Source organism: Urocitellus parryii, chromosome 3, assembly GCF_045843805.1.
Source record: "Urocitellus parryii isolate mUroPar1 chromosome 3, mUroPar1.hap1, whole genome shotgun sequence".
Lineage (NCBI taxonomy): Eukaryota > Metazoa > Chordata > Mammalia > Rodentia > Sciuridae > Urocitellus > Urocitellus parryii.
The window spans coordinates 75517927-75545832 of record NC_135533.1 but is presented as its reverse complement, the minus strand read 5'-3'; the positions used below and the strand labels follow the sequence as shown (position 1 = coordinate 75545832).

Here is a 27906-nt window from a genome sequence, read left to right as displayed (position 1 = left end):
TGTTGCATTTCAGGATCTGAGCACACAACCTAACTCAAAAAAAGCAAAGCAAGGTCCTGCTCTTGTGGTATACCTTTCCAGGATCTAACTCAATAATGTTCTGGCATTCTAAACACTCTACTATATTTTCATGGTAAACACCATCAAGGACGGTACTAAATAAGGGAAAGATATGCTTCAGGACTGGGATTCCTCAACTCTGGAAACACTTCAGTATAAGAGTTTGAAGGCCGCTCTGCCATTAGCTGCGCATCTTACAGAATCTCTTAAACATTCTGTTTCTCCTTTTGGAAAAGAAAAACAGCAATCCCAGGCTGCTTCTCCTGGAGGTTAAATGAGATGTGTGGTCAAGTGATCGGCAGTTAGCACTCTCTAGTTCCAGAAAAGTGCTTGCTCCTTAAGGTCACCTGAGGATCTTTAAAAACATTCCAAAACCCATGCCACACGGGAGACCAATTAAATCCCAGTAGTTGAGGGTGAAACACAGGCTGCAGGATGCTCTTCACAGATGTTGAGGTTTAATAACATTTGCCAGTCACAACATTTTATATGTACGTAATATTTGGTAGCAGGGATTGAACCCAGGGGTGCTTAACCACTGAGCCACATTCCCAGGCAATTTTAGTTTTTATTTGATATGGCCTAGGTAAATTGCTGTGGCTGGCCTTGAACTTGAGTTTCTCCTTGCCTCAGCCTCCGGAATGGCTGGGATTACAAGCCTGCTTCACGGCGCTTGCCTTGCCTTCCACATAACTCAAGAGTTCTGACTGACCTCTGTTGCCTGTGCAACGTTAAGTGGCCCTTAAGTATGTAAGGACAAACACCTGCTCCACGCTGGGCCTGCCCCGGGAGAACCTAAAAGCCGGGAAGCCAGCCCTCCCGGAGGCGCTGGGCCGGGTGCAGAGGCCAGGAAAAACAGGCTCAGCTGCGGCCGCGGCTCGTCCCCTTAGGCCAGCCGTAGCGGGGTCCGGAGGCTCGGAGAGCACTTTATTTGTCCGCAGCCCACGCCGCGATCCCGGCTGAGAACAGGAGCAGCCACAGGCCGCTGAGGGTCGGGTCTCGCGGCGCCACCCGACGCCGTCATGGAGCAGGGACCGCGCGGCGGCTCCAGGCCCGCAGAGCCGGGGCCTTGCCTGAGCAGTCCGCGCGGCGCGGAACAGGCGGCCTTGGTCCCCTTGCTGAGTGCTGCCGGGGCTGAGCCGGGGAGCCGCATGCTCGCCGTGGCCGCCGTGCTGCCGGCGGGGGGGTGCGGAGAGAGGATGGGCGTCCCCACCCCGAAGCAGTTCTGCCCAGTCCTGGAGAGGCCGCTCATCAGCTACACCCTGCAGGCCATGGAGAGGTAAAGCGGCGCCGGGCGTGCCTCCGCGGAGTCCCGGGCCGGCCTCCGGTACCTTACCTTGCCCTGCCCTGCCCTGCCCCGCCCTGCCCCGCCGCTCCACTGCGCCGGTGCTTTCCCCTCCAGGGACTAATGGGCCGGATCGCTGGGCTCAGTCTCTGAAGCTGGAGCTCTGTTCCCGCCAGCGCCACGGGGACGGGCAGCTCTGGCCTTTGGGCAGATGGACACGGAAGCTAAAGCTGCCTTCAGAGGCCCTTATGTGTTCAGTTAACGTGGCGGGGGGTGAAGTCCAGCACGTGAAGCTGGATTCACTGACGCATGGGCTGGGGCTGAGGGACACTGGGTCCTACCCGTGGCCCCTCGAGGGCCCAAAGAGAAGCAGTTCTGGGGGACGTTTCGCGTTCACCGTCTCTGCGCATGCGTGTACTGAAGTTTCGTCGAAGCACTTCCAGTTTTCTGAGCGTTTTTTCCTTCACTCACAAACGTTTACAGAACGCCTTCTGTGTAAGATAGAAAACAGTGTGCTGAGGGTGGAGAGGGGGGTGGACCAAACGTTTTGGTAGTGGAAATGGGATTAAGAGTAGAATTGAAGTCAAAAGTCGCTTTATCCTTTTAGAAAAGGGACTGAAGGGAACTAGTTCAAGAAATGGAGGAGAGAGAGGAATGGTGGAAGGCTGTCCTAAGGCAGTAATAGCGAGGAGGTGAAAAAGGGGTACCATATTTTTGCTTTTAGCGCTAGGTAATGTGATAGATGGTGAGAGGCTGAAGGAGTGGGAAGTAGCGGGATTACAAAGAACCATGTAGTTTTGCAAGGCGTTCAAACATCTTTTTGAAGCCAGTGGAGTAGTTAAGTTAAACCTTGGATTGAAGTGAACCATTTGTATTTCAAGCAAGGTGATCTCCTCCTGCATAAACAGCCTTTTCAGGAGGCCATTGTCCTTGGCTTGTTATCCAGAAAGGGACCCCCCCCCCCCCCAACTCAGAAGCCAAAGGACCAAAATTGTTGCTTTTAAGTTTATTTTACTTTCTGAATATTGGCATTTGGAAACGGAAAGTGTAAGGAGCCATTATACCTTTGATGAACATAATCAGGCAAGTGGTCACATCTGAAACTCATACAGACTTTGAAACTGTTCCAGTTCCTACCTCAGTCTGTTTCTCAGCGGTGAAGTCCCTGAAACACCCTAAAGTCACAGACCTACAATGTTCTAGTGCCCTAGAGATTGTAACAATTTAGGTCATATATGCAGGCAATACTCTGGGACATAATGGATCTTGGCCAGCATGATCGTTGTCTACTTGGTAATTAGATAAGGGATTGTAGTCATTTATACATTTAACCGTCCTTCCCTTGGAAAAAACCCTAAATTTGCATTTTTGTATCTTCTGAGGTAGCTGGAGATAGGTGGACCCTAAAAATTATTAAGAGTGCTTGGAAAAGTCTTGTTTATGGAAAATAAGGCAAAAGAACACTTGTTTTCTATTTTCCCTAAATAACAGCAGTCAAGAAGTCTTAATAGTCTATTAAGGGAATTGAAGTATAAATTTTAAAAGGTTATGACTTAGAGACTTTGATTTTTTTTTCTTTTCATTTTACTAACAAGGAACTGAGATCAGAGGTATTAGTCCCTTATGTAACTGTTGCGAGATTTTTTTTTTTGTATGTGTGCTTTATTGCTTTGTGATTTGAGTTTTCTGCAAGGAAATGTTGTTCCAAGAAATCATGTGACAGTGGTATTATTAGCAGGGGCATATAGTGCTGACAATTCATAAAATGCACTCTGATCAACTCATGTATCTTAATTTTATTTTTTAGAAAAGTGTACTGCTTGAATCTGGAGTAACACTTTATTTTGTCCCTCACAATCTTCAACTGAAGTCCACCCCCCCAAAAAAAAATCCTCCTAAGATGGGGCTGGTTTGAATTCCAAAGAAAGAAGCTCTAAACATCAAGAGTCGTCAGTACAAAGCATTTTTTAGGGGGAGTTTATAGAGTACTGAAGCCTAACCTCAGGACACAGTAAAAGGGATATTCTACCAAGGTGTATCTTCATGAAACCGGGGATGTGGTTAATGAGAGTTTAAGGAACTTCAGCTCAGGTTTGACACCATTTTCTTTTTGCTTCTCTGGGAAATAAACATCTTTATCAGTGTCTGTGAAAGCTCAAGGCCCTGGCATGGGCTGAAACCTGCTGGGAAAATCCTGCAGCTGACTGGGTCACAGACTGGCAAGGTACTCTGATTTTTTTTTTTTTTTTTTTTTCTCCCCAGTCAAGGGAAGGGGAAAAAACAAAAGGTGGAAGAAAGGGAAACTATTGGAGGATCCTATTGAAGTAAAAATCCCTCCCAGTAATCTAATTTCTGGTTTCAAATACCTAAGGAATTTTGCCTGGAATAACCAAAAAATGAACAAGAACGATAGGCCATTTTTGTAAGTTCTGTGTCAAAGGAACCGCTGAGCTACAGCCAGTCCATGATAGGCCATTTTTGTCACTGCTTATTCAGAGTTGTGGAATGGGGATTGCTCTGGAGGTAGATGGGAACAAGATCTGGCCAGGCTTTTCCCATAACTCCTGAGGTTTCTTGAGCTGTCTATTGTGGAGGACCTGCTTAAGACCACTTGTTCATTAATGTGATTCATGCTCAACAGAAAACATTATTGTAATTGATCTTCCCATATAAATCTGAGACTGAGGTGCTGTCCAACTGGTAAGCATTCCAGATCTACAAAAATGCATTCAGATCTATTGTCAGGAATTCCCTTCCCATGACTCTGAATAAGCATGACCCAAAATGGCCTCTTTCTTGATCTTTTAGTTGTCATCTTGCCCATTTTTTGGGGCTATTTCAGGCTAACCAACCCTCCTAGATGTCATTTTTTTTAAATTTATTATTGGTAACAGTAACATGTCGTCATATATTATATTGACTTTCCAACCCACATTTCTGTCTTCAGTTACAGTGATTAGTGCCTCTGTTACAACTACAGGTATGTTGGTAAAAATTTTGTAGATTGTTGACAATGGAAACTCAGTCTTGCAATTTGAGATTTGGTTGCTTATTGCTTAGAAAATCAGTTGAGGTTCATGTTATTATTTAATACACCAAGGTGGTTTTTTTTCCCCCCAACATATCAACTTGAATGTATTTTCTCACTTTTTTCCTTCAATTTTTGTTTTCTTGTGTGCTTGAAACACCTGTTCTGGGGATTGAACCCCAGGGTGTTTCTCCACTGAGTTACACCCCAAGCCCTCCTGCCTGCTTTTTAAAATTTTGGGACCAGGTCTCATTAAGTTTCCAGGAGGCTGACCTTGAATTTGTAATCCTTCTGTCTCACCCTCCTGAATCTATCCTACTACAATTCTGTAAAACACTGAAAATTCTGTTGAATCAGACTAGAATGAGACATGTTAGTCCAAATGAGCAATATTTATCATGTGAATTAAACTAAGGTAATTTGAATGGAGTGGGAAGACAGGAAAAATATTTAAGAAATAGAATTGATTAGTGTTAGTGATTAATTGGATTAGGGATTCCAAGAGAAAGGTATAATAGGATGCGTATAGTGAGTGATCGCATAGATGAGTTTGACTTCTTTTTTTTTTTTTTTTTGTCTTAAGGCTTTATTAAGGGGGTCAAGTTTGAGTCAAGGAAAGGAATAGGGCTACTGTATTCTGTATAAGTCACATGATGAAGTTTGTATTGCCTTCCCACAGACCCCCATAGGACTTGTTCGAAACAAGACCAAGACAAGTAGGCTGAAGCTTGATAACTGGAAGTCTTCACAGGCATAGCAAGGAGACTTGACATTGCGAAGGCAATCAAGAACAGGCTGTTACACCAATTCAGTATTTTTTTGCTAAATCATCAGTGTAGGTATGGAGAGTTGGGAACCCATAGACAATGGCCACAGTGCAGTTCAGAAGCCACATTTTCACCCAGGCTGTCCTGATGGTGAGTAGCAGCTGCCATTGTCCCTTTGAGGTTGAATTTATGCAGCCTGGATTAGAGCGCTTGAGAAGTGTTAATAGGGTTTGATTTTTCTCCCCATCCCCCATCTTTTAAAGAAAGCATTTGTTTAAAGGTCCTGTTTTCAACTGATCTTATTAAACTGTCAGAGCAGTATACTGCTTGTAAGTAATAACTATTGTTCCAAGAGAAAATAAATTCTGTGATATTAAATTTCTTAAAATGTCTGTAGGTGTTATGGAGCTTGGGGCTAGATTTATATTTGCCTATGGAATGTGCTTGGAAGGAAATAATCAAGAGAACTTGATAGAATTGGGCTGTTGGGGGTTTGGTGTGGACTAGCCTTCAGCTAAGAGGTAGACTAGATGCCTTTATTCAGCAAATATTTGTTCTGTAGGCACTGTGTGAGGTACTTAAGGTTTTTTTCAGTCCTGTGATTTTTTTTTTACATTATTAAAAGCCTTTTACAGTATTAAAATTTAATTCTATAATAGAAAAGAATGCGAATAAATCCTTTGAAATACAAACAGTGCTTATTAAAGCTTGTAAGTATTGGAAATATCCTTGGCTATTGAACAAAATAACATAATAGGCCTGTTCTTTCTCAAGTGGTCCAAGACGGTGTTATCTAAACTTTTGTGGAACTTTTCCCCTGGTTATGTGCTATGCATTTTAACTTTTCTAATATCTCTTTCATTTACCCAATGATGTTGATTTCATGACACACTAATGGGTCTTGAAATCTAGTTTGAAGAACACTGGTATAAAACATTTAATTAGAGCTTTATATGTTTGAAATAGTCTAAGGCCACAAGTATATCTCTGTAATTATTTATCTATTTTGCTTTCTTTGGAACATAGAGAATTATTTTATAGCTATTTCAAGGAAATTTTAGTAAAATTTAATCCCATTAATTCACTGAAAACATATTTGAAGACTTTGTCCTGTGCTGTTCCTTTATTTATTTATTTTATTTATTTGGTGTAGGGATTGAACCCAGGGCCTTGTGCATGCCAGGCAAGTACTCTACCACCTGAGCTATATCCGCAGCCCCATTTTCTTTTAATAAAAAAAAATTGTTTTGGGGTACTAGGGATTGAACCCAGGGACACTTAACCATTGAGCTGCATCTCCAGACCTTTTTATATTTGAGACAAGGTTTCTATAAGTTAGGGCTTTACTAAGTTGCTGAAGCTGGCTTTGAACTTTCGATCCTCCTGAGTGCCTGGAATTTCAGCTGTGCACCACTGTGTCAGGCTGCCTTTTAAAAATGATCTACATGATCTCTGTAAAAGTTGCTGTAATGGATTTTTTTTCCCCTCGTGTAATATGCTGTGAAAAGTAACAAAGGTGAATAGAGTAGAATAAATCTCTATTTCTCGCTTTATAGGGCAATCCTGCCGCTAATTTAATTGAACATGTATTATGACTCCTTTTAAAAAGAAGGCAATGTGGTGTCGCATTAAATAATTGACATATTATTAGTTTGCTTTTTATAACTTCTTAGAACTTAGTTTTTTTTTTTTAAATCCCTAATCAAACATTCTGTTAATTTATTTAGCAGACATTTGACATGTGATCTTTGACATGGGAAATGCTGTCAGTCTTTGTTCATTATTGTATCACCAGTGTTTAGCATAGTACCTGCCAAGTGCTATATGTTTACTTGATGTTCATTGAATGACTCAATATGTGGTTGAAGGGATGACTACTTTGGTTTGAGTTCTTAGAAATTATATGAAATTTGACTTTTTGGCTAGAAAAGCAGCAGTGTCATATGGATCAACCCTAGTACCATAAATGAAGTGCTAGAGGCAAAATGATCCAGAATGATGTTTTCTCTTTGTTATGCCTTCCCTCAGTGTTATCTCACTTCTAGAGGTTAAAGGTAAGCACTCCAAAATCAGATTGGGACTATAGCCTCTTGGTCCCTTTGTTTTCTAGCTGTGTAATCATGGTTAGGTCATTGCCTCTGTGTTCTCACCTATAAAATTGAGATAACAGTGATTGGCCTCATAGGGCTGATGTGGATGAAAAGTGAATATTGCAGGCAGAATGCTCTACACAGTCCATGGCATTTAGCAAACATTCCATACTTCTTAGCTGTTGTTTTTATGATTAGTATTATTGAAAGCCAAATATGTGCCAGTCGGGGGTGTAGTCTTTGCTTTCTGTGAGTTGGCAACTTCGAAAGGGTGATAGAAAATTATTACTAGGATGTGGTATGATATATAATAAGACTGGAGATGAAGCCTAGTGGAGAGGAGGAGTCTGTGCCCTGCTGGGTGTCACAGAAAACTTCCTTGGTGGGGACTATGTCTGAATTGAGCTAAGAGCAAGTAGGGCTTGGGAGTAGGTGGGACTGGGGAGAAATGAGGGTGAGAGCATTGTTGAGAGGCAAAGAAAGCAGATCAAGTAGAGATCTATGGGTAAGAGAATGCACTGTCCTTTCTTCAGGGAGCATCTGGGTGTGAGAGTAAGAGCAGGATGGGAGAGAGGAAGTCTGTGTGGCAAGTTGGCTGAGGTCAGGTCTCTAAGAGCCTTGCTCCAGTAGGGTTTGGCCTCAGAATTCACACTTGAGAAATATCATTCAGAAGTGGCAAGAATGGCTCATGTTGGGATGAGATGAGAAGGAGATTGCTAAGAGGCTGCATTCATTAAATTACAGGGGAGATGAAATTATGGGAGAATGATGAGTCACAGCTACAGCAGTCAAGCCAAAACCTTAGGAAACTCCACATTGAGGAGGGACTGACTTGATGAACAGTATAAATTCTAGGGTGTAAAGTAGAGCAAGTTCTAGAGTGGGGAATGGACTACAAAGAAAAACTAAAGTATAACCATTATATTACAGAGTCGTCTTCATTGCCTGTAAGAACTATAGGCTGGGAGTAGGGGTATGACTTAGTGGTAGAATACGTAACATACCCAAGACACCGGGTTCCATCCCTAGCAGAGGGGAAAAAATATCTATGTAGTTAGATCTTTGGCATCCTTTGTTATTGCATTGGTTTAATTTGTGATTAGAATCACCTTTTGGTGTTTGCCAACATGGGTATTCCTGATTCTGTAGGAGCCATAGGAACTGGAAATCGATTGAGTTCAACATCTAGAAACATTGAAAACAATGAACAAAACTGCCCTTCATGGGGAATCTGTTTTTATGCTTTTTGTTTGTTTTTGGTAATTTCTCAGTAGTGAGAAGCACTTTTTTTTTTCATAATCATTAAGCCTGAGGGTGTGTAATGTTCTTCTGCTCCTGGTCATTTAGTTATTCCACAATTGTTGAGTGCCTAGTAGGAATTAGATATGACAATGGACAAAATGGATATTGTCTCTGCTATTATGGAGCCTATGTTCCAAAAGCTGAAAGAAAATGTAATATATTGGCTTGATGAAAAATAGTAAAAATGTTTTTCTACTTCAAGTTCTTTTTAGAATAAAATGGTAATATAGAAAAATGTATTTATATATTCATACCATCCTGATTTGTTTCACATATTATGAAAGTACAGACGTTATTGTGAAGATTACATGAGTTAAAACATGAAAAATGCTAAGACATAGTAAGTACTTAATTTTTGTTAATTATTTTGTATTATAGGACTTGATTTATTTTCAAGTCTTAACTGTTCTAGCATGAATATCTGATTTCTCATGCTAATAACTACATTAAAAAATTTTAAATGTCCTTTATTCAGAGTTGATGACATGGGTCAGAAGCAGCTGTCCTGCTTTGGGCCTGTTGGCTATGGAACATTAAGTCTACAATGACACTTGCTTTCCTTAGCACTAGGGTCCAAGAGAAGTCTGACAGACTTTTTAAACTTGGTAACCAATCGTAGTATGAATTATGTTCAGTCCAGTAAGTTAGTAGGTCTTTCTTTAGGAAATGATCTTACAATAGAAAACTAGTTTTACATTTGGTAACTTGGAACAATTCCTTTAACTTCACTGAATTGTGAGATTTTTCACCTAATCCACACTTATACAAAATCACTAGTTTTTCCCCAATTAAACTACATTCTTTATCTTGCTGTAGCCATGTTTTGTTCGGTGTTTTCTCCAGCTTTAATACTTCAATAGTCAGTTGCCAACTCAGTGGACTTCTTGAAAGGGACGGTCAATTTCTGGAATTCAAAAGTGCTTCAAGTTCTTATCCCATTGAGGGGGGGAAAACATTATGACAAACGGAAATTTAAAAGCACAATCATATTTACTGTTCCCCAGGTAACTTATTGATACTCTAATTATTATATATTTTTTCTCAATACCAGCCACTGAACTCCCTTAACCACTGTGCCACATCCCCAGGCCTTTTTTATTTTGTTTAGAAACAGGATCTCACCTTAGGGACTCATTAAATTGCTGAGGCTGGCTTTGAACTGAAGATCCTCCTGCCTCAACCTCCCAATCTGCTGGGATTATAGGCATGTGCCACCACACCCGGCTCAAATTTAACTTAACTAAAAAATGTAACAGCTGATATGGTATATACTAGACTATTCTGCATACATGTGAAGCACTATCTATACCTATGGTATGAAACATTTACTGGTCCTTTCCCATCACCTTTTTTACTACCCCTAATAAAAATGCATGGAACTTGCTTGGTTATTAGTTTTTAGTCTCCCTATGTAAATACACTGATATTATTGCAGCAGTTCAGTTTTCTATTAGTCTTAGGGGTCTAAGAATGGATACATATGACATGTCTAAATACTTCCCTTTTAGAGCATGTTGGATAAAGGACATTATTGTGGTGGTAACTGGAGAGAACATGGAAGCAATGGAAAATATCATTAAGAAGTATAAGCATAAACGCATCTCGCTAGTTGAAGCCGGAGTGACTCGCCACAGGTCGATTTTCAATGGACTAAAAGCATTGGCAGACAATCAGCCCAACTCCAGACTTTCTAAGCCAGAAGTTGTGATTATCCATGATGCGGTGAGACCATTTTTTGAGGAAGATATCCTCCTCAAAGTTGTCACAGCTGCTAAGGAACATGGGGTAAGTATTTTCCACTCCTGAGACCAGATAAAAGGGCAAACACTACAGTGTTACTTTGCTGAATTTTGATAGGAATGCATTTAAATGTCATTAAAGTGGGCTTGATGACATAAAGATGTTATGGTAATTTGTTTTAGGAACTTCGTAGTGTTGAAGATTGTAAGACTGTTCTGGAACACTTTTTGCTATCATTTATCATAATGTAATATGAGCTGTTTGGATGAGAATGCAATAATGATGTCAGTAGACTATAGGTTTAAATGGAACTTTGGAATTAAATAAGCATTTGTGTTAAATGCCAAAGAAGTCTCAAAAGTACAGGATACAGATATTTAACAAATACGTGGCTCATGGAGTTCAGTTTTGTGTTTGAATTTTCAAAATTGGTGTATTTTCTAGTACAAATCACCATACAAGATTTTGGAACCCCTTTAAGATGAATAATTTTGAGATGATAGGACTGTTTATTATACCAAAATAAACACAGGATAACAAAACACCTATTGTAATCCCTAGAACATACTGTATTCCCCTATTCCTAGGTAGAATTCTATTAATATAATAGTAATGAACTGAAAATTGCGGTCTAAATTTAGGACTGTGGAAAAAATTTATTGCACAGATGAAGTATAGTACAGTAGAACTAGGCTGTCAAGTTGGATAGACCCAAGGCCCAAATCTCTAGGTTTTCTGATTATTAATGGTCTAGTGTCCTTAACTCTAAACCTCTTAGACCACATTTTCACTACTTGTAAAAATAAACAGCATTAAATTAAGGTTGTTTTCTGGTTGGAAATACTTTTGGTTGTGTCTGAAAAGGCAAAAAGTTTTATCTTGCTCCAGTAATATGCCAGGGATATCATTGTTTTACATGTGATTAAATAAAGCATATAAAATGTATCAGTTATTTAGTTCAACATTTGTAGGAATTCTTATTAGACCATGTAATTTTCTAAGTTTTTGAATCAGAACATAATTTAAGATAGTCACATTATCACCTTAAATGAAACCAACAAATTATGCTTTATGAAGTCTGTGAAACTTTCTCACTAAAGGAAAACCCAAACTTGACAACTTATTTTTTTGATGCAATCTTCAGAAATACGGTCTCTTTTAGAGACATTGCTTTGTTTTTTGTTGATACTGAAAGATAATTTTCAAGAAAAGTAATATCATAAATTTGTGGCATACTGGGGATTGAACCCATGGGTGCTGTACCACTGAGCTGCATCCCCAGCTCTTTATTTTTGAGACAGGGTTGGGCTTAATTCTGTAGACGGGCCTCTAACTTGTGATCCTCCAGCTGTAGCCTCCTGACTACTTGGTTTAAAGGTGTGCACTACTGTGCTAGGCTTCCTTAATTTATCATAAGAAATCCAGACAAATATTACAACTGGTTCAAAAATGAATCCAGAGAAACACAAACTTCTGTAGCTTACAAAGAAATGTTGAAATGAATTCAAAAACAGATAAAACTGGGATCTCCATAGCCGAGTCTAGTGAACCTCCACTGGACAGAATTTATTTGCATATTTGTAGGCAAGAAACATTTCAAATTGCTATTGGTTATTTACTACTACTTAAGAGTTGTGAAAGAGCTAAAAAATACAGTAAGCTAATCTGAAAGAGTAATCAACATATTTTTTCCCTGGAGCCGCTTAGTAACCAGTTTTGTTTATTCAAAATTTCTTTACAACCTTTGGGGCAGTGTTCTCATAGCCTCAGTTAACTCTAGGCACTACGTCCTGCCAACTTTAATACTGTTCTGACTTGTAATCATGTAATGCAATTGAGATTTCTACTGGTAGTTGAAGTTTTTACATTGGTGGGAAGTATTGGCATCTTTTAAACCTGTCAACAAATTATAGAAGTGTGATCTACATCATGTGCTACCTTATTACATGAAAATTGACTTTGGTTAGAGTTGCTCCAGACTTTTTCCCCATGGCTTCCTTTGTTCTCTCACAATTTTATATAGACGCCTTAACCGATTTTTTTTTTTGTAAGCTTAGTTTTCAAATTCTATCCAAAGGTTTTTTTTTTTTTTTAATTTAAATTTTCTTTTTTAGTTGTAGTTGGACACTTATTTTTATGTAGTACTGAGGATCGAACCCAGGGTCTTGCCCACACGCTAGTGCTCTACCACTGAGCCACAACCCCATCACTGCCCCCCGCCCTTAAATTGTTTTTTGGTGGGTTTTTTTTTATTTACCGTTGTGACTATTGGGGTGGTAGTGGTGGTGCTTAGATATGCTTAAGATAACTTTGGTATTTTTAATTTACATTTTGGTTTTTTTAAAAAAATGAAGATATTTTACCCCAAGACTAAATATAAGACTGACATTAAGATTGCCTACACACAAAATCTCAAAAGTGTTACCAAGACCTAGTTTCTCTTTTTATATATATTTCATTCTCAGGTTCCACAGAGAGGCAAAATGGCTTCCATAGGGCCAGTGATTAAATTCTTCTAGTTTTATTTCTCTGTTACAGTTGATTGTTTGGATATAAAATTCTGAGTATGTAGTTATATTTTCACCATTATTTTGAAAATAGATTATATCACTATTCCAGGCATATATGCTGCTTTTGAGAAGTTTGCTAACTTATAAATTGTATTCCTTTTAAAGTCTTCTATTTTTTTCTGAATGTTTATTTCTCATAGCTGTTGTTTCTATGATGTGTCTAGACATGGATTTTTTTATTCTCTTGGCTTTGGATTTGTTGTCCTTTATAAACATTGATTCATTTTTTTATTCTACGAAATTATGATTCAGTTATCTGATTCAATGTTGATTCTGTGCCCTACTTATCCCCATTTTTTTTTTTTGATGTTACATCCTAGGTAATTAACCATTAATCCATGTCTTCAATTAACCATTTCTGATACCCTACTGAAAATTATTAGTATTTTTTTATAATTTTAAATTATTTGGAGCTCCTTTCTCAAATGGGATTAGTTTTTGTTTTTACATTTTTTTTGGTCTTTTAATATTGAAACAACTTATACATTATAGCTAATTGCACTTCTTGGTAGTTCTCCAACTTTTTTCATTCCCGTTCACTTTTGCTCATGATTTATTTCCTCCTTTGCTTTATAATTTGAATTGTAAGCTCATGTTTGGCAGGACTTTATCAGCAATAATCCTTTGGTCATGGAATAGGGTGTGTTTTTGAAGCATGGATTTATGTTCCTTCTGCCAAAAATTCCAAGCACTTTACCACCTTGGAACAACTTTACATTAATTCTTGGCTTCAGGTTTTGTAGATCCTTTGGTAATGTTAAATCAAACTGTACCCACATGAAGCCAAACTGACTGTTATGACTTCTCAGAGATTGTCTCTGCTTCCTAAATCCAGAGACAAGGTAGAAAATATTGTTTGCTGTTTACCTTTTGAATGAAGGTACTGTCCCTCATGGGTCTTTGTGTGGGGCCAACAGTTCTAGCTAATAGCATAGGTTTAAGATAATACTCTTTACTCTTCATCTGTGTTTTAACCAAAGCCTCTGGTAAACAAAAGTATCGCTGCCATCTTATTTCCTTTGCTTCTATTATGATGTTTATCACTCCCAGAATGTTTTTGAGTTCAGTCATAGTTTAAAAAAGGTTGTTTGTCAAGGTCTTCCCTACATTTCTTGTTCCTTTTTATTGTAAGAGGTTTTCAAGATATTCGGTCCTTGTTTCTTTGCCAAAAGTAGAAGCCTTTTTATCTGTTCAAAGGATGAAGTAATTGTATAGTTCTGCATAATTATGTAAAGAGAGAAATGGCAACAAGGATTTCATATAAGGAAAATGTTAAAGTGTGTTAGAATGTTGAAAACCTCCAGAAGGTGGGTGAGAATAGTAACATAAGGCAGTATCAACCAAGCAATCTCTTAAAGACTTGCTCCTGGAGCAAGGCACTTGCTTACTTGTGTATCTTCTTTCTCTGTTTTACACCTCTTTGCATAAATTGTCATCTTAGTTGAACTTCTTACAGAAATAGGTCATACTTACTGTAACTACTTCCACACTCCTAATTTATTCCCTAATACATAGCCATCTGGTTTGTTTCTTCTTTGACTATTCTCACCAAAATGTCCTGTGACTTTGATTTTCAAATTGAATGTGCATTTTCAGACTGTATGCAATAAAGAATTTGACTTGCCTTTGAAACAGGTTCCTGTGAGGGGAAAAATACTTTCATAATTTTTTATTTGTAGACGGACACATATCTTTATGTGGTGCTGAGGATCGAACCCAGTGCCTCACACGTATGAGGCAAGTGCTCTACCACTGAGCAATAGCCCCAGACCCAGAAAAATAGAAATACTTTGAATTTCTCAAATAATAGGAATTTTTGTTATTCCTGAGCCCCTTGGATTACATATGGGATTATGTTCATGACATGACTTTGGAAAGACCAACGATGTGATAACAAGGCTGAGCCTTTGAACTTGACCAACATCTGGAAAGAGAAAGGAGGGTGAAAATTGACTTGAATTGCATGGCTAGTGATTTAGTCATACCTACATAAAGAAACTCAAACTCCACTCCAACACTGAGAACTTAATACATTGATGTGTTGGGACTGGTGCACCTTGACTTCAGGGACAGAGGGCATGTAAACTTTTCATTGAGGACTCTCCCATATCATATCCTATGTGTCTTCATTTGTGGATTGGTTGATTTGTATCTCTGTAATAAAACTCAGCATATCTTTTATTTTCTGAGTTCTGTGTGTTGGCTTATCAAACTTGAGAAGGGCTGAGTTCCTTCTGTGCCTAATTTCTTCAGTATTTTTAAACATGAATGGGTAATGAGTTTTGTTGAATGCTTTTTCTGCATCTGTTGATTATCATATGATTTTTGTCCTTGATGCTATTTATGTGATGATTACATTTATTGATTTGTGTATGTTGAACCTATCTTACATCTTTGGGATAGAACCAACTAGATCATGATATGCAATCTTCTTAACATATTTCTGAATGAAGAGTGGTAGCATTTTTTAAAGGAGCTTTGCAACTATGCTCATAGTGTTATTGATCTATGGTTTTTTTGCCTTGATGTGTTCTAATCTGGTTTTGGTGTCAGGGTGATACTCAATTCATAGAAGGAATTAAGGAGTGTTTCCTTTTTATTTCATGGAATAATTTTAGGAAGCTTGGTGTTAATTCTTTCAAGATCTGGTAGAATTTAGATGAGAATCCTGTTTTTTTTCTTATTTTTTATTTTTTAATGCTTCAATCTGATTTGCTAATGATCCATTTGGATTTTCTATATCCTCTTAGTTCAATTTGGGTATGTTGTATGTGTCTAGAAATTTGTCAATATCTTTGATTTACTGGAATGATTGACAATAGTCCCTAATGATGCTCTTTCAGGATTTCAGAAATGTCTTCAGTGGGGTGTGTGTGTGTGTGTGTGTGTGTGTGTGTGTACAAAATTCATCTATAATTTTGTTTTTGGCCTTCTCTCCTTTTGTTCATTTGGCTAAGGATGTATCAATATTTATCTTTCCAAAATACCAACTCTATTGTATAGATCCTTTATATAGCTTTTTGAAATGCTCTCTTAATTTTGGCTCTGTTCTTAATTATTTCCTGTCTTTTACTGATTGTTGGAATTAATTTGTTCTTGCTTTTCTAGGCCTTGATATGTAACATTAGGTTGTTTATTTGGGATCTTTCTGTATTTTTAATGTAGGCAGTTAATGCTATAACATTTCCTCTTAAAACCAATCTCATAGTGTCTCAGAGGTTTTAGTACATTTTATCAATATTCTCATTTGATTCTAGAAAGTTCTTCCGTGTCTCTCCTCATTTCTTGATCCATTGCTCAAAGTGTATATAGTTTGCTTGCATGTGTTCATGTGGTTTCTGTTTTTTTTAAAAATTTCTAATTTTTTATTTTTATTTTTGATTTTATTTCTGATTTCTAGTTTTATTTCTAATTTGTTTTTTTGATTTCTAATCTTATTCCATCTTGATCCCATGGGATGAATTTTCCCATGTTTAAGACTTTCGTTGTGTTGTAAAATTATTTATTTTGGAAGAGCTGAGTTGAAAGTGAATTGAGCTGCTGTTGGATGCAATATCTTATAGGTGTCGGTTGGATGTCCTTGTTTTGTTATCAGGGTGATACTTCATGGAATAAATTGGGGGGTATTCCCTCCATTTCTATTTCATGGAATATTTGAGGATTTATGGTGTTTTTTGTTAAATTTTGAGTTTTTACTGTTTTTTTTTTTTAATGTCTGAGTAATCTATTGGTAACAAGGGTATATTGAAATCTCCCTGTATGTTATTGGGAAACTTTATGCCAAGAGGTTTTTTATGTCATTGGGTGCACTGTCATTTGGGATATATATATTTTCTACTGTTATATTCTTTTTGAATCGTACCCTTTACCTGAAATTAATCTCCTGATTAATTTTCTTGAAATATGCTTCATTAGATATGAGAATAGCCACTTGTGTTTTAGAACTCCATTTGCATGGAATATTCCTTTTGTTTTTAGCCCATGAATATCTTTGTAAGATGAGTCTCTTGGAAACAGCATATAGTTGGGTCTCGTTTTTAAATTCAGTCTGCCAGTTTTATGTCTTTTAGGGACTTAGACCATTTACATTCAAAGTTGTGATTGAGAGATGTTGATTCTTGACATTTTGTTTGATATATTTAATTTGGTTTTCCTTTGTCTGCCTTTTCAGTGAACCTCATTTGAGAGCTCTAGGTTTGTGAATTCTTTTATGTGTAGCTTTTCATTACATGTTTTCTGTAGAACTGGCTTCGTGCTCACATATTCTTTTAGTTTGATTCTAAAGGACAACTTGGCTGAGAAAACAAAGAATAAAAACAATCTTAAGTGGCGTTTTTTTTTTTTTTTTTTTTTTTAATTTAGAACTTGGGTCATTCCGAGCCATCCTGGATTTAAAAGTGTAAATTGAAGTTAGATGTAATCCTTATTAACTAGCCTCTAGATGTGACCTGATTTTTTTAGTACTTATTTTTTGTTGTAGACAGAATATCTTTTTTTATGTGGTGCTGAGGATTGAACTCAGTGCCTCACATGTGCTAGGCAAGTGTTCTACTACTGAGCTACAACCCCAACCCAAGATGTGACCTGATGTTTCTTTTGTGGCTTTTAATATTTGATCTGTATGCTGTTAGACATCTTGATTATAATGTGTCTTGGAGAGGTTATTTTTGATCTTTTTATTTCAGGTTCTATAAGAATCCTGTATGTGAATTTCCAGCTTATTCCTAAGGTTTGGATAATTTCTGTTAGTAAAAAAGGTCATTAATATAATTAGCCTTTTTAATTCCAGTGACTCTTGCATTTGGTCTCTCAATTTTGTCAGTTCTTGTATATACTGATCTTTTTTTTTTTTTAACTCAGTGTTCGAGTTTTCATATACTGTGTTCAAGGCCTGAAATTGTTTCTATATAATCTGTTAATACTTGCAACTGAATTTTATATTGGATTTTTTGTCTTATTTCCAGTTTTGGGAGTCTCCCTGAGAAATCCCTGGGCCTTTCAAACATGGCGGTGGGCAAATTGCCAGTGGGCGGCTAGAACTCCCTGGGCCTTTCAAATAAGGAGCCCCTAATGCAACATGGCGACAGGCAAGTTGCCAGTGGGCGGATAACAAGTTGTTTTGAAAACCTTCTAATTGGCCCTCCCATCTTCCATACTCATGGACAGTTCATGACCCCCATGAATCTTATGCAGGGTGGTCGTGTGTGCACCGTAGGTGATGACCTGACCTTTACTATGATTGGCCCCGGAAGCTTCCTGGTTTAAGATAACTGACTCTCACTTTCTATATAAGCTAGCACCAGTTTGCAGTAAAGTGCTTCATCTTTATCACTGCTATCTGTCTGTGTGCATTTTAATCTCCGACGACAAACCTTGGCCTTTCATCCAGGAGTTCTAAGTTCTTTCAAAAGTCTTATCTCTTTAATAATCATCTTTCCTCTGTTTTCTCAATTCACTACTTATAGTGTATTCATATATGTACATAGGAAAGTTTGATCAGGTTCATTCCAACATTCTTTTCTTTTCCTGTTCTTTTCCCCTTCTCATTCTCTTCCTTTATTCCACGGATATCTCTTTCATTTTCATGGGATTCCTTTCTCCCTTTTCTATTTTTCTTTTCCCCTCTTATTTTGGTATAGCTTCCAAATATGGAAAAAAAAATTAAGCCCTTAACTTTGTGGGACTGGCTTATTAGCATGATATTTTACATTTCTATCAATTTATCAGCAAATGCCTTAATTTCATTCTTTATGACTCAGTAAAACCTGATTGTGTGTATATACCGCATTTTGTTCATCCAAACAAACCTAGGTTTGTTCCATAGCTTGACTATTGTGAATTCTGGTGTGATAAAAGTTGCCTTAGATCTAATTTAACTCATTTGCCATTTTAATAATGAACTTATAGGATTTCTCTGCAGTTTTATCCTCTTAAATATCTGTGGGTTCTTTTATTGGGGGATATTTTCTGCCATATTTTCTCTAGAGAATTATTTTTATTCTTCAACAAGGTGAATAATGCTTATTAATGTAATAAGCAAATAGAATATACTATAAGTTTAAAAGTGACTCTGAATATTTTGTTCCTTGGACAGGTTAAGAAAAAGAAAACCTTCAGTAGTGGTAGAATGTTACAGCACACTTAAAACCAAAGGTTTATAGACAAATCATTTCTTTGGGTTGAAATAAATCTCATTAAATACTTTTAAATAATTTTTAATTAAAATCTGTGATCTTTATTTCTCTTGGAAAATGAAACACTCAAATCATAATAATATTTCTAGTATCTATGTAATCTGATTCTTTAACAGGATTTCCAAGTGCTGTAAATCATATCATTGTTTTTCTGTGTGCATCTAGAATAATATGCTTTTCTACAACTAGTATTATAACTATTATGCCTTGTATTTTGGGTATATATTTTAGAGATGGAAAATCATTTGACAGATTTTTGACCGTTTGGAAATTTGATTTTTAAGTGGAATTAACTATGGCTCATCACCTGCATTTTATTATGATCAGTGCAATGAAAATCAAATTTATAGTTCTTTGGGGGTGAGGTAATGATCTTTCCTGGGCAATTGGATTACATGTCATTATCAGAAAAAGAAAATAAAAAACTTTATACCAATTTAAATCCTAGGGTTGAAGAAGCAGTTCTGTGACAAAACAGTTATGTTAACTTTATTTAGGTGAAAAGTTTGGGCATTTTAACTTGTGGAAAAATTCCTAGGGTATACATTGAACTATTCCAGGGACTTCCATGGAACAAGGTGAAAGTGTATTTTTTTTATGCTGGAAAAGCTACTACTTGAAAAGGTTTTGTTTGGATTTCAGTTACTTTTGTATTTGTTCTATGAATTAACTTCAAATGAAGTTGGTGGAAGGTCAAGACAGATTAATAGGTATTAAAATGAAATAAATAAGGTTAATATACAGTATAATATTCCTGATCACATTAGATTTAAGATTAATTCCTAATAATATAATTTAAGTTTAGGATACGAATGGAGACTATGTTGTGTTTTTTTTTTTTTTTTTTTTTTTTGACACTGGGGATTGAACTCGGGGCTACTTAACCACTGAGCTGCACCCCTAGCCCTGTTTGGTATTTTAGAGACAGGGTCTCACTGAGTTGCTTAGTGCCTCACCATTGCTGAGGCTGGCTTTGAACTTGCGATCTTCCTGTCTCCGCCTCCGAACTGCTGGGATTACAGACATGTGCCACTGTGCTTGGCCTGTCTATTGCTCTTTGTTGCACATATCATATATACTTACATTTTGCATAGTTACATGGTAATTTTAACATAGTTTTAGCTAAAACGCCTTTATTTCCATATTGGATAATTTGTATGTACAATTTATTCATACAGAATATTTCATATTTTTATAAAGTACTTCCAAATTGCTGGGCATGGTGGTGCACACTAGTAATCCTAGTGGCTCGGGAAGCTGAGATGGGAGGATCTTGAGTTCAAAGCCAGCCTCAGCAACAGCGAGGCACTCAGAAACTCAGTGAGACCCTGTCTCTAAAATACAAGATAGGGTTGGGGGTGTGTCTCAGTGGTTGAGTGCCTTTGAGTTCAATCCCTGATACCCCTGCCCCCCCCCCCAAAAAAAAAAATCAAAACACTAACCAGTAGGTTAGCTTTAAATATATTTTATAAACATTAGCCTCTGACTGAACACAACTCGGCTAGCTGAAATTGTAATCATATAGTTGGAAGATTTCTGTGGTACATTGTCCTAATTAGCTGGAATTTAGATGCCTGAGGAATACATGTTAGTACCTGCTGCATTGATGGATCATAGGGATTGTTCAATTTTGTGTTTAAAACAAAAAATTAGAGGTGGGGTTCATTATTCTGCATTTTATGATTTGTATCTGATGTCTTTCATGATTGACATGTGTAAATACTTTGATAGATTAGTGTGAGAGATGAGTAATCACCGTGGTGCTGAGTTGTTAAACTTCCATTCAGAGCTTAAGCTAATACCTAAGGGGACATTTTCATTTGATAACTTGAATGATGGTTCATATAAACAAATTTCCCAGATATTATATTTTGTCGGTAACAGTATTTGTCTAAATTTGTCATAATTTGATATTTTTTTCTCAGAAAACCTAGTTTTATTGCATGTTTGTTTTTAAACCCAAGGGTGTTAAAAGAAACAAGTCTAGGAGTACAGACCTGTTAGCATTATCATCTTTGTCTGTTTTTACCAGATGGCTAGGTGAGAGACAGAAGGGTCAGCAAGAGAGTTAACTTACGACTTCTCCATTGGCCTTTTGTTCACTAAGACCCTTGAAGCTGCTGCCATTCAGTACTCTTCACACTGTAGTATTTTTCCTACTGATCTTGAGGCTTCGTAGACAAGTGTACTAATTCTTGAAATTAATCGATCCTGTTTTGTGGATGGATTTTGCTCCTGAGAATCTAGTTTTTAATAATCATGATAGGGGCTGGGGATGTGGCTCAAGCGGTAGCGTGCTCGCCTGGCATGCGTGCGGCCCAGGTTCTATCCTCAGCACCATGTACAAAGATGTTGTGTCTGCTGAAAACTAAAAAAATAAAAAAATCATGATAGCCTCTAAATACACATTTTAAAAATTCCTTCTTAAATGCTGAAAATATGTGGAGAAATTTGGATACCTCTGTGTCTGCCACCTGGTATAATAGAACATTAGCTCTAAATTGCAACCATTTCTTCCCCTGTCTTACTTAGTCCCCCAAATGGATAATATTACCTGAGCTTTATTTTCTCTTTCTAGTTTTGAAGCATGTGTCCCTAAGGAATATTTTGTTTATGTATACTTGAACTTTGTTTTGTGCAAGATAAACTATTTCATGTAAACGTCTGCAGTATATTTCATTCACATATATATCACATTCATGTATATATGTTTATTTTAGAGATGACTTTTTCTAGGTCTTTGCTAATGCAGATGCTTCTAGTATGAAAATTGTTAAACTTCAGGTGCATGTTTGGGAAGATTTCTTTAGAGTGATGATTTGATTCTATAGGTTTAACAGAAAATCTGTTTCCAAACTTGTATCAACTTATAATTTCATCAATGATTTGTAATAGGAATTTGAGCTGCCCTGCATCCTCACAATTACTTAATATTGTTAGGCTTATTTTTTTCACATTAAAGTTACTGGGAAATGCTTTCCCTCGATCTTAAATTAGCATTTTGTTAATAGGTTGGGGTATTTTTTCATATCTGTGGACTTCAGATATTCTTACTGAAATGTGCATGTCTTTTTGTCTTCTACTTTTTAAATACTGTGCTATAGGAACTATGACAACTAACTTGGATACTAATACTTGGCCGGTTTTATGCTATGTTCTGTAAATAGTATTTTGTAATGAAAAACATTTTTTTTGTTAAAGGAAGACATTAGTAATTTTTACTTTATGACTTTTGTATCTGTTTTTTTTTTGTCTTATACTGAGGTCATGAATTATTCGTCATTTTTCCTTTAAAACTGTTAGAAATGTAAAATTTAAAGCTTACTTTTTGGAGACCAATTTCATTTTTATTTGAAAATGTAACTCACTGTTCCAGCACTATTTATGGAACAATCTCTTCCTTACCCTGCACCTTAGTCATGTATTGAGTTTCTATGTATGCATGGGTCTGTTAGGACTCTTAACATTGGTCTATTTTTCCTACGCTGTCTTGATCACTATAGCTGTCTAATAACTTTCCATAACTGCTAGCTCAAGAAACCCTTCCCCATTTTCTTAACACTTCTTTAACTACTTCTGTGGTCCAGTTTTTTTAAATGATATACATATTTGTGTATCCTAAAATTTTAGAGATCTTTAAATGTTTTCTAAGAAGTAGTTTGCTTAATCATTTATCCATGTGTGTCAAGCATTTGAAAATCATTTGGGCAGTTAGAGGTTCCCACTCTGTCTCTGGAACTCTGGGTTTACTACCTGCAGTATTTTTTTATTACCTTGTAATCATGGTTGCGTTTATCAGCTATGTATACTAGACTTCAAGATCTTCAACAATTGTCTCCTTTTTGTCTGAATCATTAGAACTTTAGGCTAGGTACTGTGAAGGTGTTCAACAAATCCTTTTTTTTTAAACAGTACAAATAAAGGAATTGTCATGAGAAAAGAGAGATCTGAATCATGTTTCCCCTTCTCCCTGGAAACTCCTCGGAACCAATGAAGTGCTTGACTTATGTGAGGAGAAAACAATTTCAGCACATGCCACTCAGAGGAGTAGACAGATTTATTTAGGAAAGAAGATAACATATTCAAGGGAGAATGCAGGCTAGCTCCAGAGAGAAATGTGTTTTTGGGGTTCCCAGCTCCTCTTTTAAAGGAAGCTCGATGATGGGTGCATATGAAAAGTATGTAAAATGATACTAGAATGTAGTTATCCAACTTTTAAATAATGAATATAAGTATTACATGAACTAGATCATAGAATGAAAGTGGGACCACAGTAAGAATCTAAAATGACTGTCTACTCATATGCACTGCTGAAATCGATGCTTTCTGCATATGTGACTATATTGTGGATATTTTGGATGAATATTTGACAATATTCTGCCACCTTTTCAAATTGGTGTTGCTATTTTTGTTTGGGAAATAGCCATCCTGATACCTATTCTGTAGGAATATGACTGCTGTTAGGGAGACTTGGAACTCTTAGATTTTGGGGATGGGGTGGGGGCATTCCTTAAAAAATAGAATTTTAAAGCTAGAGAGGCATGTAATAAAACACATGGTTAAGGTTTTTCATTTCGTAGACAATAATAAACTGGCTAAGATGTTATATGCACTGAAAGAAGTTCTATTAAGTGGCATAAATGAGCCTTTATGTCATTTTATTATTGTGTGGTGCTGGTGATTGAACCCAGGGCTTTGTGCATGTGAGTGAGGCAAGCACTCCACCAACTTAGCTATACCTCCAGCCCCAAAACTTTGATTTTAATGTTATAGTTGAGATGTTTATTTTGAATCGACTGGCAATACTCATTAGGTATTTTTGATATACAAATTCATAGTTGAAGAGAGACTGGGCCAGAAATATGCTCAGAAGTTTTCATATAGATGGTGTTTGAAATTCATGGGACTTGTGTTTGTCTATAGGTGAGTATAGATAGAGAAGTCTGGGATCTCAGCTATATGACTTTACCATTTAAAAATTTTAGGATATAGTAGTATGAAAAGAATGCTTGCAAATGTTTTGAAAAGCCAAGCTAACACTCTGGAAGTGTAAGAATTACAATTGTATTTGGCACTGTGGGTTATTGTTGATTGTGGTAAATATATTTTTGTTCAGGAGGTAATATCCTGATTAAAGTAGATTCTAGGAATTTTGGGAGGAAAGAAACTGGAGATATAAGGTAGTATAGATAATTTAGTTTTGGTTCACACATGGGTAAAGAAATTTGAGCTAGAGAAACATATATGCTCAAAATAGTACAGATTTAATGTTGGCAAATGTTCTAGCATGTTTGTATGCTACTGGTAATTCAATAGAGTTATAGAAATTGAGAAAGGATATAAAGAGACTATTGATATACAGGAGCACTTGAGAGGAAATGGGTAATAGTATGTAAATGTACATGTTGGCCCTTAGGAGCAGGACTTTTTTTTTTTGTATTTTTTAGAGTATAACTTTTGAACTTTTCAGTTAAACTTACTCCGATTTTGGTTTTGATGGATTTTTTTGATGGATTTTTGATGGTTTTTATTTTGGTAAATGGATTTTAAAAAATTTGTGTACTACTATACAGAAATAAGATTGATTTTATATATTTAGCTTATTCTAACAGTTGTTTAAAGAGTTCATAAGGGGTACCTATTGTAAAATGCTGCCATCTGCAAATAGAGAAAGTTTTATTTCTCTTGGATAGCTTCCATTACAATTTTTGAGTTAATTTTCCTGGCTAAAATTTCCATTACTGTTCAATAAAAGTGTAACAGTAGATTTTCTTGTCCTTTTCCTGATCATAAAAGGAGAACATTCTTTCACCATTGAGTTTTTCCATAGATGCTGTTTATCAGATTAAGTTCTCTTCTGTTTCTAATTTGTGTACTTTTTTCATGATTTTGTATTTTGTGCAGTTTTCTGCATATATTAAAATGTTCACGTGCTTTGTCCTTTATTCATTACTCGCTGTGTGTGTTGACCTAGCATTGCTGGAATAAATCCATTTGGTCATGGTGTGTAATACCTTTTATTTGTTGCTGAATTTGTTTTGTAAGTACAGTCTGCCTCCATATTCTTAGGTTACATATTATAGAGTCAACCAACTGCAGGTGGAAAATATTTGGGAAAAACTGCACTCATACTGAACACATGAAAACTATTTTTGTTGTTCTCTCAACAACATAGCATAGCAACTATTAACATAACATTTATGTTGTACTAGGTACTATGAAGTAGCTAGAGATTTGTCTGTCAGCTTTTTTTTTTTTATTGCTGCTGTGATTAAAAGACCAGACCAAAACAACTGTAGAGGAGGAAAAGTTTGTTTAAGGACTCAGTTTCAGAGGTCTTAGACCATAGAAGGCCATCTCCATTCTTTGGTGCTCAAGGTGAGGCAGACCACAATTGAGGAAGAGTGTGGCAGAGAAGCAGCCCATGTCAGAAAGCGGATTTCGCTCTGCCGATACAAAATATATACCCATAGCCACACCCCACAATAAACCACTTCCTCCAGCCACACTGCCCCTGCCTCCAGTTACCATTCAGTAATGCCATCAGATTAATTCATTGATTAGCTTAATGCTGTAACCCAGTCATTTCTCAAAACCTTCTTGCATGGTCTCATGTGTGAGCTTTTGGGGGACACCTCACATCCAAACCATAACAAGATTTAAAGTACATGAGAGGATGAGTGTAGTTATGCAAATGTTGAAATTTACATAGCAGACTTGAGCATTCAGGGATTTTGGTATGCTTAGGCTGTTCTGGAACCAATCCTCTAAGGATACGGTGTGGTGAGACCTATTTTGAGGATATTTGTACATTCATAAGTATATTGGTCTGTAGTTTTATTTCCTTGTGATGGCTTTTTTTTTGCATTAGGCAATACTAATTTTACAAAACTTGTTGGAAAAGTTCTAGGTTTTTTTTTTAAACTTTATAGGGAGTTAATGCTGTTTTTTTTTTTTTTTAAACATTTTTTTGGCAATAACCAGTGAAGCCGTGCAGTGACTTTTCACTCTGGGATGTTTTTAAATTCTTAGTGCCGTAGATCTAATCTGACTTTACAATCTTGAATTAGTTTTTATAATTTCTCAATTTAGTCATTTCATGTATTCTCTAATTTGTTGAAATTCAGTTGTTTATAGTGACATTTGTATCAATCTTATATGAAAATATTTTTCACTAATTTCTCTTTTTTTGGTTACTAAAGGTTTACTGGTTCTTTGTTTTCCAAGAATCATATTTTAGTTTTTTTCTTAAAGAAGTCAATAATTTATTTCTGCTCTCATCTTATGTCTGCCTTAGGTGTAATTTTCTTTCCAGTGTCTTTAAGTAGAAAGTTACAATTTTGACTTGTTTTCTTTTATACAGGTACTTATTGTTAAAAATCTGCATTTATGGTCTGCTTTAGGTGCATTCGTTAAATGTTTTCATATTGTCTATATTTTCATCTCAAAATATTTGATTCATATTTTAGTGATTTTTCTACTTCCACATATTGGTAAAATTCTCAAATTGATTTTTAGTTTCATTCTATCCTAAGCAGAGAAACTGCTTAGTATAATTATAATTCTTTGACACTTATTGAGTCTTGTTTTATGGCCCACCAGTCTGTGCTAGATAATATTCCATGTGCACTTAAGAACCTGTGTTTTGCTATTGTTGGGTGGTGTGTTGGATGGATGTCGGTTAGGTTTGTTTGGTTTATGGTGTATTTCAAGTCTTCTATTTCCATGTTGGTCTACTTCGTTCTATCCTTTATTGAAAATGGGTTATTGATGTTGCCAACTGTTGATTTCTCTGCTCAGTTCAGTTTTTTCATGTGCTTTGAGGGGTCTGTTAGGTGACTGTGTTCGATTCTTAAATGTTCTTGATGAATTTACCCTTTTCTTTATAAGATAGTCCTACTTACTAATATTATAAAAATTTTAAGGTGTATATACTATATATGAATATTTTACTGTCTTTTATGTTTAATCTATTTGTATCTTTTCCAATTGTGTATCCTGAAGATGGCATATAGTTGGATTTAAAAAAAAATATCCTGTTTGGCAATTTTGCCTTTTGATTGAATTGTTAAGTCCATACATATTTAATGTATTATATAATTGGATTTATGTCTGCCAGTTTGCATTTGATTTTTCTTGTATTATGTTTTTGATCTCTACTGCTTGCTTCTGTATTAGAGGACTATTTTATTTAATGTAGATTATTTTATTCTAATTTGTTATGCATGAGAGTAGAATGCATTTTGACACATACATAAATGGAGTATAACTTCTCATTCTACATGAAGTAGAAGCATACTGATTGTGTAGTCCTGTACGTACACAGGGTAATGACATCCAATTCAATTCTACTATCCAATTCTATCCTTCCTACTCCTACCCTCCCTTCACTACCTTCTGCCCAATTCAAGGTACTTCAATTCTTTCCCAGCCCCACTAACTTATTATGAATTAACATCCCCATATCAGAGGATTGGTTTATTTCACTTACCATGATATTCTCCAGATCTATCCATTTACCTGCAAATGCCATAATTTCATTCTTCTTTATACCTGAGTAACATTCTATTGTGTATCTATACCACATTTTCTTTATCCAGTCATCTGTTGAAGGGCATCTAGGTTGGTTTCATAGTTCAGCTATTGTGAATTGAGCTGCTGTAAACATCGATGAGGCTGTGTCACCGTAGCATGCTGATTTTAAGTCCTTTGGGTATAAACCAAGGAGTAGGATAGCCGGGTCAGATGGTGGTTCTGTTCCAAGTTTTCTAGGAATCTCGACACTGCTTTCCATAAATGTTGCACCAATTTTCAGTCCCACCAGCAATGTATGAGTGTACCTTTCCCCCCACATCCTTATCAATGTTTTT

At 36.5% G+C, this 27906-nt stretch overlaps 1 protein-coding gene across 4 annotated transcripts in view; it reads left to right on the top strand.

Moving 5' to 3' along the window:
- Positions 1–731: 731 nt before the first annotated feature.
- Crppa (CDP-L-ribitol pyrophosphorylase A) overlaps positions 732–27906 on the top strand; it is a 281597-nt gene continuing 254422 nt past the window's right edge. For 3 of the 4 annotated variants that reach the window (XM_026408688.2, XM_026408698.2, XM_077796730.1), the window contains exons 1-2: positions 732–1339; positions 10041–10317. In XM_026408688.2, the coding sequence (XP_026264473.2) occupies positions 1083–1339; positions 10041–10317 (534 nt within the window). In that variant the 5' untranslated portion in view covers positions 732–1082. Of the gene's footprint in view, positions 1388–10040; positions 10318–27906 lie in introns of all 4 variants that reach the window. The other variant, XM_026408708.1, reaches the window with a different exon arrangement.